Below are 13825 nucleotides of genomic sequence, written 5' to 3' on the forward strand. Positions count from 1 at the left end.
CACCGATTGCCGCAGCAGCCTACTCACAGCAAGGAAGTTCCGAGATCGATCGACGTGGTACGCCACAAAGCCGAAGTGGACTTATGCGCCAGAACCAATATTCATCGCTAATAAAGGCATAAACCAAAATCATGTTTCTTTGGAAATAATATTATTATTGTTTTGCTGCTTTTAAAACTTCATTTAAACAACAATATTGGAATGAACAGCTTTTTTTATGCGACAATCATATTATGTTCTCACCCCTTCGAACGAGAGAACGTTATTGCCTATCTTTCCGGTTGATGAAAGGCATAAGTGAGCACTGCTGCGCTGTCACTCCTTAAAATCTTTATGAATCCTTAAAATGTCTTGAGAGTTTTCTGGTTTTTAACTTTGTCTGCGTGTTTTAAAGTGCTTTCTTGACATCTGCTCGGTGATTTATTCAAGTTACTGCTCAAAATCAATTTTCGTTGCTTATTAGAGGCCGGCCCTGTTTGGCGGTGTGTACCATCGCCAGGTTCTGATGTTCTTGTCTGATCTCTCAGCGTTTTTTTTTCTAACAGTGCCTTTTGGGTGTGCAGTACAATTTTATAAACTGCGCTGTGCATAGGTTTGTTGCATGTTTTCTGCTCGTTATCATTTTCGGTAATAAGTCGTTGCTTGTCACTATAAGGTCACCATGGCCTCCGGCACGAAATTCCCCTGAGTTGTAGAATATTTTAAGGTTTTTTTACGAAAGGGTATTGCATTTTTTACTAATTTTTACAGGTCCTAAAATATCACTTGTCTAAGCTTCATCATTTGGTGTCCTCTTCTGGGAGAAGGAACAGGGAAAGGCACTTCAGTGCTCCATCGCACATTTCACGGAAGATCATGAGCTCACCGTTGTCGAAGGAGCTTCAGCAGAAGTATAATGTCCGCAGCATGCTCATCAGAAAAGACGACGAAGTTCAGGTAACTTAGCGTGCCTGACTGGTTTCTGTTACCACGTGCAATCGAATTGACGTGCGTGACTGCGCCTGTGAGAGCATTAACCTTGGCACGAGAGTACCCTTGTTGGGAACAGGTGTATTTCGTGGGCTGTTTGAGGCCACCTTATTTGCATGATTGTATATTTTGCTATATAAGGGTGTAGCTGGATTATTAGGGCTCAGACCTTTTGAACACGAAATGTGCAGTAGTGTCCTGAACAGAGGGGTAGTCTTGCATGCCAGTTCTATGGGATCCGTTGTTCGTTGTGCATAGTCTGGCTCCATTCTCTGACATTAATCCCCCTTCGCTTTATTGTTTAGGGCCAGTAAATATTTCTGAGGGTACCGTCTTGACTGACCTTTGGCTGAAGCCTATACTCATTCATTGCATCGGCAAGTCTATGAGAGAGTGGACGTATCGTAGAAGTGATGTGGACTAAGTAGTCTGTTTGCAGACTGGCCGCAGACAATTGGCGGCTTGGTTCATCAGTCGGTGTTGACCTAAGTTATGGTACAGGTATTGCTGAAGTCGGCTAGTTCAGGGTGGTGGTGCACGTGGTATTTGTCTGCTTTAACCGCAATCAAGATCTAAGTTTGGTCAAATGTCCAGCTTGACTTCATGCTGCGAAAGTTTTGACCTCCTATTTTATGTTTGAGTTTATACACGGTTTAACAAAGCAATATAATTGGTATTATTCTATCAAGTTCATAGATGCTTTTGTGCAGGTTGAATGAATGGTTTCGCTTGTAAGGAATGCTTTGAATAAATGAAGGAGAGAAAAGCTGATGTGTCTAGATGAGGCATGTGCGGTTGATCTCTTTTGCTATCAGTTGTGCTCTAATCAGTATGTTAGCAAGCACCATAGTTGCAGTTGCCTAGTAATATGGTACATGCCGTTGTGGTTTTGACTGGAATGGAAATTTACTGACCACAAGATTAGTGGACGCTGTCTGCATGAGTTTGCGAAGTGCAGTACTCAAGGCATTGACATCGTCTGCTTTTGGTTGTGTGGCTGCCTTGATGCCCTGCCTAAAGGATATCTTTCAGAATAATTGCATGCCCTCTACAATATAGAGCATACGAAGAGGATCGGAGGATATTGCTCTTTATCTGTATGAGAAAGAATTTGTGCAATGGACGCTAGAGAGTAGCCTAGAAAGCTTTCCAGTGAATTCAAAATTTCTACTAGGTCAGAGTTATCCACATCCAGACTTATACATTTATCCTCGAGCAGGTGTACAAATGGGACAAGAACATTATTCCAAGGGAATGCATCGTTGCACCCTTTCCACAGCACCTTTACACTTGATAAAGCTGGTGGTGAATAATGGGCCTCAAGTTCACCAGATTAAAAGGAACCCCCTCCCCTTTTCTAAAAAGTACAATTGAGGGTGACTGACTCATGTTCCCTCATGTTTACACCTTCTGTTGGCTGAGCTGAAAAAACTGAGCAAGAGTTCTTGGTTGCAAAAATTTTCCTGTAAGTCAGCTTTCCTGCCATTAAGAACGCTTGGCGCATGCTCAGGTACCAGAAAAAGGCCCATTGCATTCATGCTGCGTTGAACTGCATTTTTTGTGCATTCTTTATGCGACTATGCCCAGCTAAAGACATGCTTCACGCTGAGAGATAGGCATGGTATTGCGCTGATGGTGCTTCAAAAATTTTATTGAATGACATTTCGGTAAAAAATGCTTTTGAAGCATATGAAGTAGCGTTTGAAAAACTGAGCACTTTTTTATCTTGCTTTAGTGAAATTGTAAGTTTTGTAGCTTCCTGCAGCTGTATGCTGTGGTGAAGAGCATCAAGCGAGAAGAGCGATAAAAAGAAAGTGTGGCTATTAATAAAAGTCACATGAGCTGCCTAATGATACCTGGCTACAGTTCCCCTTGCCTGAAAGGCTAGCTGCTTGTAGAGGGGTTGCAGCATGAGATGATTCCATCAAGGGCAATGCAACGAGCTATGGAAAGCGAATTGACAGCGGTAATGTTAAGAAATAGAGACCAGTTTAAAATAATGGTAATCAGGTAATGATATTTTTGCGGAAATAAAGGACATGGATAGAACAAGTAATGTGGAGAACAGATAGCCAGTGGTTCGTTATGTTAGCGGAGTGTATTCCAAGAACTGGCAAGAGATGGCAGAGACATGGGAAGATGAGGTCAGTAAATATGCGGGTATTGGGCAGTGAAGGCGGTGTAGGATGACTTATTTGAGACCATTTGGAGGTGTTATATTGTCTGGCAGCTCTGGTGAAGAATCTGTCTGTAATCCATGCAGAACCTCTTGTAATCCTATAAATGCAACATTGGGGAACCTGAGGTTGGGACCAGGAAATTATGGCTTTTATGAGCAAATTTGTCTTTAAGAACATTGATTCATGTTACTCCAGTGCTTTTGTTATGTCATTGGCCTGCCAATTTTAACAACAGTGCTCTACTTGCATGTGAATAGTGTACAGGTGAATCCGGTTATATTAAGTTTTATGCTGCATTTAAAGGTCAAAACATTTGCCTGAAAATGGCATGCAAAAATATAGCTTTTAGTTCGTGTTTTTTGGACTCTCATTTCGTGTAACATCATATAAAATGTCATGCCATGGCCCTACAAGTGGCACTTTTAAGGTTTGCTCTCGCGTTCACTTTCCTTGCGAAGATGCTGCAAACGCTTCTAGATGGGAAGTGGTGTGGGTAGCCATCTGTCTGCTGTACCTGTTTTCAGCACGATAACACTCTTATACTCTGAATCAAGTATTTGATGCACTGCTCTTCATGGGGTGAAGCGAACCTAGCTCACAAAATGCTTGCGGGCGCTCTCGCCTGGCATGCTTTGGTGCCAAAGTCGCTGCAGCAACAAACTTCACTTAAGGGGGCTTACTGATCTTTGGTACCGAAAGATGGCCCAGAAATGGGTTTTTAGGAACTTCATTTTTTTTAAATTACAGATATTAATCTCTCAAGTTTAACAACTTTTTTTTCTTCTGAAATCAGTATTTTGACCATTTTACCAGATTTGTATCATATTGTTGGTTGAATTATGCGCGAACAGGCAGTACTAGGCATTCAAATTTTGGGGCCCTGGCTACTTTGTAAAATTAATATCTCCGCATCTAAGACAGATAGTAATTTTTGCCAAGGAAAGCTGAAGGTGCAATATTTGCAATGTTCGAAGCAGAATTTTGGAATCTTGCCTCAGTTCTTTTATTTTGCAAAGAATTGATGCATGATAGGCACACCGTGAATATTGCTTCTCTTGTGGAACACATCTCGCCCGTCTCTGTGTTTTTCTGGACTTCTTACTGCACCTGTGGGGTCTACCGCCCCCTCCATCGCGGTGATGGATGTACAACAGCCCGAGGATCCTCCCGGTTGCCGTTCACCCGCGGACATCAGTTCGCGGAAGCGAGGAAATACGTCGAATGGTAGCGAGGACACAGAGCTGTACTGCGCATCGGGTGACGAGTCCTCGGAAGACAGCTTTCGACTTGTCCAGTACCGCAAGGCCAAACGAAGAATTATCATCTCATCTTCGGCGTCCAGCTCGGACACTGTGAAAACAGCTCCTCAGCGATGGCCTCACTCCATCCTGTTTGTGCCACAGAACGCTACCGACAACCTGCACGTCCTCAACAGGCAAGCACTCTCCGTGTATCTAGAAAACACCGTGCCAAATGAGATCAAGGATGTTAGGATAAACACTAGGCGAAACATCCTGGCAATCGATGTGATGAACCCGAGCGCACTGACCATACTACAACATGTAACGCAGCTGGGAAACATCAAGGTCCGATCCATCGTGCCAACGAATGGTGCCACAATAACAGGAGTCATCTATGACATTGACAATGAAATATCTAACGCACACCTACCAATTCTCATAAAACCAGCAAGCGAACACAACGTGATTGTGCATGTTGGTCGCCTCGGCAACTCACGTTGTGTGAGGATAACCTTCAAAGGCGACTGCCTTCCACCCAACGTGAAGGTCGGCCACTTTCGCCACCAGGTTCAACCATTTATTCCAAGACCTATGCAATGCTTCAATTGTCAGAAGATTGGACATGTGAAGGGTGTTTGCAGAAATTCCGCCGTGTGCCCTCGATGTGCCGAACCCCTCTCAGAAGACAACTGCAGCGCAACCACGCTGAAGTGTCCTGACTGTCAAGGTGATCACTGCGCGTCTTCCAAAGACTGTCCCCAGATCATGAAAGAGATCACCATTCTTAAACAAATGGTGAGAGACAACTCTACCCACAAAGAGGCCGCTGTGAAAGTACGGCGAGGACGACGTCACCGATGAAGGTCTTCACGGCGGAAAACATCAAGCTTTCAGGAAAAGTCACCTCGTCAAGCATCATCATCAGCGGACGTTTCCAGCACTCCGAACACCGATGTTGGAAGGGAGAAAACTGCCAGATCTCTTGCCACAAAGAATGGCCGCCACTTCCGCGTACACGACCACCAGAAGAGCCGCAGAAGAAGCCGCCCCCAGTACAGCAAGGTGCTGTATCCGAGGAGTCGCGGAATACAGATGAGCAAGTGATAGCACTTATTAGGCCTTTAATGAATGCCATTCGCGTGCTGCTAAGCAACATGCACACACCGTCTGCCAGAAGTGCGCTTCAAGTACTGGAAGCTCTGAGTCCGGTGCTTGCAACGCTTGAGTAGATCATGGCTCCACAGCCTTGGTATTTTAGGGAAGAGGTCCGACAAGCAGCCATTTTTCAGTGGAATGCCCGCGGACTCAAAGCGCGCCTTTCGGATTTCCGTAGCTTCGTGTACGCCAATATGTTTCCCATTATCGTCATTTGCGAGCCGAACTTATCGAACAAAATCAGGCTTTCTGGATATGAATCATTTATGTCGTCAGCTGTTTATGAAAACAGTAAGGTTTTAGTGTTTATTCGCCGTGAGCTAACCTACACTCATCAGCCTGTACCACCTAATGACAGTAATCAATATATATGCCTAAACGTAAGGAAAAAGAATCTGGCCTTTACTTTTGTAGGCGCCTACCTATCTCCGTCAAGTCGATTTGATTACAAAAGACTACGAGACATCCTTTCCTCAACTTCCAATCCCTGGGTCATCATTGGAGATTTCAACGCCCATCATACACTCTGGGGAAGTCGCATCATCAACGCAAGAGGCAGAGCTCTGGTATCTTTCGCCTCCAGTAATGAACTTTGGCTGCTGAATGATGGAAGCCCTACGTTCTTAGGCGGCTCCACGTACAGCAGCTGTCTTGACTTGGTTTTCGTCTCACGAAGCCTAGTCAGACGTGCAGGGTGGTTTGCGGACATAGAGACGCACGGAAGCGACCATATCCCCACGTACATCAAGATCAGAGGGTTGACCGCTTCCAAAACACAGGTTACGATCCAAAGAGTGGGCTGGCCTAAATTTCAGTCTATTATGGAAGAACACTGCGACGCCAATTCATCTTTCGACTTGGAAGAGGCAATCAAGAGCGTGGTGCAAGACACTATGTGTACTCTAACATGCTCTTCGAAACATAATGGTTTTGATGTGGAACTAGAACGACTACGAGCAATCCGATGACCTGCTGAACGAAGGTACCGACGTACGAAAACAATGGCGCACGCAAAAGAATTAGGCGCACGCAAAAGAAGATACAGCGCCGGTTAGACAAGCTCGAATCGCAACGTTGGGCTGCATTCTGTGAGTCGCTAGATCCACGCAAGCCTTTATCGCTACTATGGAGAACGGTGCGCGGGCTGCGGACACTTCCAGTACAGCGATTTTCATTCAAGGCGCTTGTCCTCTCTCAAAAGAGATCGGAGATTGACGTGGCAGAGGATTTCTGCGCCAGATTATCCGGCCAACTCACAGCTACCAACATTCCATCGCCTTCGATCAGATACCCGCCACCACGTGATTTCCGGTTGGATCTACCATTCTCGATCCACGAACTTAAGGCAGCATTAGCTTTGTGTAGCCGCACATCAGCGCCAGGACCTGACGGAATTTCCTACCGAGCTCTGTGTCCCCTGGGGGAGCGAGCGAGAGGAATTCTTGAGGTGTACAATGAAGCTTGGAGAAATGGCACGCTACCAACAACCTGGAAGACAAGTCGCCTTGTTCCACTGCTGAAGCCTGGCAAGTCACCGTTGGAGCTCTCATCATATCGCCCGATCGCTTTGGCGAGCTGTGTGGACAAAGTAATGGAGAGGATGGTCCTAGGACGCCTGGAGTGGTACTTGTAGTACCACAACACCTACCCAGATGTCATGGCGGGCTTCCGACGCGGTCGATCATCGATCGATAACGTCGTCTACCTGGTGACCTACATTCAACATGAGAAATGCCGTAAGCGTCTCTGCGCATCCTTATTCCTCGACGTTAAAGGGGCGTATGACAACGTTACGCAAGAAGCCATGCTCTCTGCTCTCGCAGAGGTAGGAGTGGGTGTTCGGATGTTTCAATGAATACGGAGCTATCTATCCATGCGATCCTTCTTTGTAAGCACCTAGGAAGGCCATACTTCACTATAGCTACCGCGGCGTCCCCCAGGGCGGTGTACTTAGCCCCGTGTTATTTAATCTAACACTAATTGCTCTCCTTGAGCACGTGCCAACCACAGCCAGGCTATCAATGTACGCGGATGACATCTGGATATGGACATCTGCAGTAACACGCCTACAGTTGCGAGCGAGAATTCAGAGCCGCCACACAAACTATTCTCTACCTCAGTAATCGAGGCCTGGAAATTTGCTCCGAGAAATGCGCACTAGTGCCATTTACGCGCAAACCCATGGCAAACTACAGTGTAATGATAAATGGCCAAATAATACGACGGGTCCGATCGTACAAGTTTCTAGGTGTCATAATCGACAGGGACTTGTCATGGAGCCCACACATATATTACGTGAAAAAACGGTTGACAGGCATCTGCCACCTGTTCAAGTTTTTCGCTGGCAAGACCTGGGGAACGTCGCCTAGTGCCATGTTACAACTGTACAGGGTGCTTTTTCTAGGATTTCTGCGATACAACTTGCCAGCAATAAACAACACAGGCAAAACGAATCTACGCACAATACAAAATCTTCAGGGTCAAGTGCTCCGGATTTGTCTAGGCCTGCCTCAGAGTGCTTCAATAGTGGCTACGATAGCAATCACTAGAAACCACCTTGTCAAGACCCACATTGAAATTGAAGTACTCAGGACCCATATAAGGCATCTAGCCAGGAATCCTCGTCACCATTTAGCCTCTCTACCAGCGGACAGGCCACACACATCTTTGAGCCAAACGATAACTGCATATGATGAATCATTGCCAGCTTGTTTCACTCCGGCTGCGAGACCTTCGATCCCTCCATGGTGCCTCGCTCAGCCAAAAATCAACCTCGCAATACCTGGTATCTCTAAAAAAGCTGATCTGTCATCACCAGCCCTTAGACATCTGACGCTACTACATTTGTACGAGAACTACCGTGACTCAACGCATATTTACAGTGATGGATCTGTCCTTCCAAGCAGCTCCGCAGCGGCAATCGTCATTCCAGCGAAAGCTACAACAATCAAATTTAAGACGACCCACGCGACAACATCGACGGCAGCAGAGCTCGCAGCGCTCTTAACTGCCCTTCATCACATTGGTGATGAACCGCCACACAAATGGACAATATACTGCGATTCGAAGGCGGCACTGCAGTCTCTACTGTCACCTCTACGACGCGGACCGCACGAACAACTAATCTTCCATATTACAGAGACGTTACACGATATAAGTGATGCCGGCCATGAAATAACGTTCCAGTGGCTTCCAAGTCACTGCGGGATTATCGGCAATGAACGGGCGGATCACGCTGCCCGCTCAGCCCAAACTGAGGAGCGCCACGTCCCAATTCCTCTTTCTAGAACTGACGCGGCACGGAAGCTCCGCCTACTTGCTCGGCAGTGCACCGAGTCGCAATGGAATGAGCCACATTTAAGAAATACGCGACTGTACTCACTTGATCCAACATTAAGTCTTCGAGCGCCATCACAGCTTCGCCGTAGAGATGCCACGCTTTTATATCGACTTTGGTTGGGTGTTGCCTTTACTAAAGCCTATGCCTTCCGCATAGGGATGACCGACACCCCAACCTGTGACCACTGCGGCCATGAAGAATCAATTGGCCATATATTGCGCTCCTGCCCGCAGTACAGTCCACAGAGGGCATGCCTTAACCACGAACTTGACCAACTGGACGACCAACCGCTATCCGAAAAAAGAATTCTACAACATCGAAAGGACCTACCGTCGCAGAAGAAGGCCATGCAAGCGCTTTTGCGCTTCTTACAATCTACCGGCCTGTGTGAAAGACTTTAACCGGAACGCCTTGTGTGTGTGTGTCTCCGTGTGTGCACGTTCCTTTTTTTGCGTTTTCCTCTCTGTCATCTTTCTAACCCCTATCCCCCATCCTCAGTGTAAGGTAGCAAACCGGAGACTCACTGGTTAACCTCCCTGCGTTTCCTTTTTCATTCTCTCTCTCTTGATATTTCAAGTGCTGTAAATCAACCAATAAGAACAAAATGAAAAAAACTGCTTTTATAATAGCACTTATGCAGCCATGCGCACAATAAATAAAATAAATGATGAATAAATGATGACGCAAGCTGCGTCTAGATGGGAAGTGGTTTTGGGTAGCCCTCTGTCTTGTGTACCTGTTTTCAGCACGAAAGCACTCTTATACTCTGAATCAAGTATCTGATGCACTGCTCTTCATGGGGTGAAGCGAATCTAGCTCACAAAAGGCACCTGCAAAAATGTAACAGCATTCACAACATGCACAGGACACTATGCGACACAATTGCTATGTTCAAGAATATTAGTAAAGCTGTTTAAAAGAATGGATGATTCCATATTGCTGATGTTGCTGGATGGCAATGTGTACTTCTTATTTATTGCCATTACCAGCGGTGACTAATATTTGTGTGCGACTTTAAATTGGTTGGACTTTATGCGATGATCCAAGTGAGTTGAGATCCGTGACTAATAAAAAATGATTATCTTGCGAGCTATTGTATAGAAAAAGCAAATTCGGATTTGAAATTCTCATAAAAACTGAACAAGGTTGGTGCATTTTCGTTAGCGTTGGGCAAAAAAATGATAAGAGGTCTATGACCAGGGACCTCTTCAAATTTTAAATTGATTGTTGTGTTTGTATTGGGATTAAGCCTTATGATAGGCAGTGGCTAGTTCCCAAGACAGTCCGCTGCGGTTTTGATATGCAGCAGGCTATACTTTGTTTCATACCATAGCAGGCTGCATTTGGAGGCAGTGCATCTGCGAAACCATGTTACTCCGTCACACCTCATTCGTTCTTTTCGAAACTTGTGTGAGTGTTGGTGCGAAAGCAAAGAATGGTATAAAACGAAGTGGCAGCATTGAAAATCACGGTCGAAGATATGAAGTGCTCAGTTTTCGAGCCCTCTAACTATATTCTTCATTTAGTGTGAACTAGTTTTTAAGAGTGCATTGGGCAAGAGTGATTTGCCGTTTCTGCCGCGTATCATACTGTCTTATGTATTTCTGGAAATCTATATGAGTTGCAGGACTAAAATGTGGCAATTAGTAAAACGTCCAGGAGGTTGCCAATCATGCTACTTGAAATTTGTCGCAACGAAATATGCCTGTGTTCACTTTGGCTGAATCGCAAACTACTTTTGGCGGCCGACTTCACTTGCGTGAAAAGGTGCGCTAGCTCTGGCAGCGTTGCCTGTTGTGTATGCAATGGAGTATAGGTATTCCACCATCCAGTAATTGGGCTGCACGTCGCGGCATGTAGTGCACTGCAAGCATGGGGGCACTGTATTCATGATTTCAGCTTGCATATAATGTACTGGCATGTTTTATGTATCCACAAATCTCGCTATTTAATCCGCGTTGAGTATAAAATCTCTGGCCGGGAGGGTATTGAATTTGGTCACTCACTTAGTGATGTCTTGTTGCACGGTTTGAATGACTCGGAAGAGTGGGTGCCCCATGGTTACTGCAGGGCATCGGAGCGGATCATGCCTGAATTCACAAATATGACTCTATTTTACACGCCACATCCACTCCGTTGGGGGGCGAAAATGGCCACTCCTCCACTCGTGGAGGCGTGTCAGTTGAGATTAAAAAATGCCACTCAACGTTTCCTGTGATGCCCTCTTTGTCAAACATCTCCATTGGGACCTCCTCGAGTAAGTGTGAATGGAGTCTGGGGATGAGATTAAGGTGATAGGTTGGCCTGACAACTGCATGCCCCGAATGTAACACACGCATTTGTCACGTCAAGTCTACAGAACATCCTTCACACCCGAACATTGCATTCAAAGCCTAGTGACACGTTTTGCGGGCTGCATAAATGAAGCAGCAGTGAAAAAAGACGAAAAATGCTTTCGTGCCAAAAGTATTTTAAATATTTTCTTCGAATCAAAAAGCCGTTACTCGCACATGGCTAAAAGCAGAGGATGATGAGAGACAGAATCTGCATTCTTTCTCCTCCGGTTGGCTTTGCGAAAGGAGGGGGTGGTTTACCCGAGGTGGTTGAAATTATTCGGGGTCCTTCGGATACGATCTGTCTCATAGCGCACAGTGGTTTCCTACATCAAAATTGTTGCAAAAATTTCTCAACTAATTATTCTATTTGGTTACATTATTCCTGTGTTTTTCTTATAGCTTGGTGTATTGGAATATTGGGCTCACTTTCATATTGCTTCTACGATACGGTCCACTGTTAAAGCAAGATGTTAAAACTAGTTCCACTGTTAAAGGCAACATGTGACCACAAAGCACTTTTGCGAAAATCAGCGGCATAGGGTGCAGTACGCATGACCAGCCCTCTTTTCACGCATGCGCCTGGTCCCACGCATTCTCGGCGGCACCGTTTTGTGAAGCACGCAGGCCACGTGATTGCATGTTTCCGTTAACAATTGATGGTGTTTTATGGTTTTGATGGGGTTTAACGTCCCAAAGTGACTTAGGCTATGAGGGACGCCGTAATGAAGGGCACTGGAAATTTCAACCACCTGGGGTTCTTTAACGTGCACTGACATCGCACAGTACACGGGCCACTAGAATTTCGCCTCCATCGAAATTCGACTGCTGCGGCCCAGATTCAACCCGCGCCTTTCCTGCCAGCAGCCGAGCGCCGTAACCACACAGCCACCGCTGCGGCTAACAGTTGATGGCACTGTACGTGTACAGCCATTGGCAACCTTACTTATAGGAAGTATTCACAGACATCACAGCAGCCGCCATTTTGTTGTTTGTGAAGTGCTGCGAAAGGCCTCGAGTGTCTGAGATTATCCCTTCTTGCTTCTGCCGGCACTATCCAAGCTGTAACCTGGACAACAAAATGACGCCAGTTACGTCACAAGAATACCTCCTATATTCCGTCTCATACATCACGTGCAACGCTAGTAAAGGTAGTGGTCTTGTTTGTGTTGCCTACATCTACGATCAAAAAGTACTGTGTTTCTTGTGGTGGGCGTAAAATATTACTTTGCCTGCAGGACTATTAATGACAATTTGTCATGAGCTTGATTAATTTCGATGATCTTGCTGATGATACACTGCCACTTTTTGTTCTTTGTACCAATTGGTCCCAAAATAAGCACAGTGTAACGCACCTTCCTTTATTTTTTTTATGTGGGCTACTTCCTTGCTTTTCACAGTGTTTCACCGGAGGTATGAAACAGAGTATAATGTTTCGTTGGTGTTTTGAGTAGAAAGCGAAATGTAGTTCAAGTAAAATACTCAGTGCATGCGCTTGAGTGCATCTACTTTAGACATAAAACAGAAATGGACACGAGCACTGCGCTCCTGACAGCAGCTGCCCTGAAGTTTGGCTTTTTGCTCTGCCTTTTCCAAGAGAGGTGTAGACCAGTAGGCTTGTGTCTTATAGCTGTGCTACGTTTCAGAAGGGCATGAAATGTGTAAATTGCAGCAGTTTTAGCTGATAGAAGGGGAATGCATGTTGTTGGTGCTTTATAATTGAGCACATGAGCATTGCAATAATTTCGAATGGCATCCCATGCAGGTGGTGTGTGGCCATAATAACAGCCAGCAGGAGGGCAAGGTCGTGCAGGTGTACCCTAAGAAGTATGTCATCTACATTGAGCGGATCCAGCGTGAGAAGGCCAACGGTGCATCGGTCTACGTGGGCATCCATCCCTGCAAAGTGGTGATCGTCAAGCTCAAGATGGACAAGGATCGCAATACAATCCTCGAGCGACGTGCACGTAGCCGCCAGGTCAGGGAAAAGGGCAAGGGAAAGCACATCGAGGAGAGTGTCGCCATGGAGACGAAAAGTGTTAATTGACCTGACTTTAATAAATGGCTTGGCCAGTCGTCAGTGGTCTTATGTCAAGGCTTGCTTAAAACTAAATGGCCTTTAGAGCAGTCTTGCGATGTTTGCAAAAGTCTGATTCAAGGCACCTTAAGTACTGTATATACTCGTGTAACGACCGCATCCCCCGAATTGGCAGCTGTTAAAATAAAAATTAAAGCTAGATCAATGGGATTATTGCGGCGGCAGAGTATGCGCAAGTATCATACGTTCCCCTGGATGGAGCTGCCGTTGACGGGTTCAGCCTGTGCGAACAGGTGGTGTGATTCAGTCCATCAATCAGCGCATGAGTAGCCATATCGCTCTACACTCACACCCTCTGTTCTCCATTTTGCCAACTGTTGCCTCTCTGTCTTCCCACCCAGGGTTGTTTTGCACAACTTTTCCACCTTCCAACTGATTTTTCGGTAAGACGAGCAGATTGCTTGCAACATCAACGTTATAATGCTAACGCATTAAAAAAATCAGCCAGAATTGAGTTAATTGTGTTATCTTTTTCCCGTGCAGCTTGTTTCTCTGGGCGCTAACAGATG

The 13825-nt window shown here is 45.7% G+C and overlaps 1 protein-coding gene across 1 annotated transcript; it reads left to right on the forward strand.

The window, feature by feature from the left end:
* The first annotated feature begins 83 nt into the window (after positions 1–83).
* Positions 84–13265, forward strand: RpL26 (ribosomal protein L26). Its single transcript, XM_077641696.1, has 3 exons — positions 84–116; positions 751–936; positions 12984–13265. The coding sequence occupies exons 1-3, from the start codon at positions 84–86 to the stop codon at positions 13263–13265; spliced, it is 501 nt and encodes a 166-aa protein (XP_077497822.1).
* Positions 13266–13825: the final 560 nt, after the last annotated feature.

Source organism: Amblyomma americanum, chromosome 10 (genome assembly GCF_052857255.1).
Source record: "Amblyomma americanum isolate KBUSLIRL-KWMA chromosome 10, ASM5285725v1, whole genome shotgun sequence".
In the NCBI taxonomy this organism is placed as follows: Eukaryota; Metazoa; Arthropoda; class Arachnida; order Ixodida; family Ixodidae; genus Amblyomma; species Amblyomma americanum.

Coding starts and splice junctions, on each gene's coding strand:
- RpL26 (XM_077641696.1), top strand. CDS start 84: ATGCGCCAGAACCAATATTCATCGCTAATAAAG. Junction 117..750: donor AATATTCATCGCTAATAAAG/GCATAAACCAAA, acceptor TAATTTTTACAG/GTCCTAAAATATCACTTGTC. Junction 937..12,983: donor GAAAAGACGACGAAGTTCAG/GTAACTTAGCGT, acceptor CATCCCATGCAG/GTGGTGTGTGGCCATAATAA.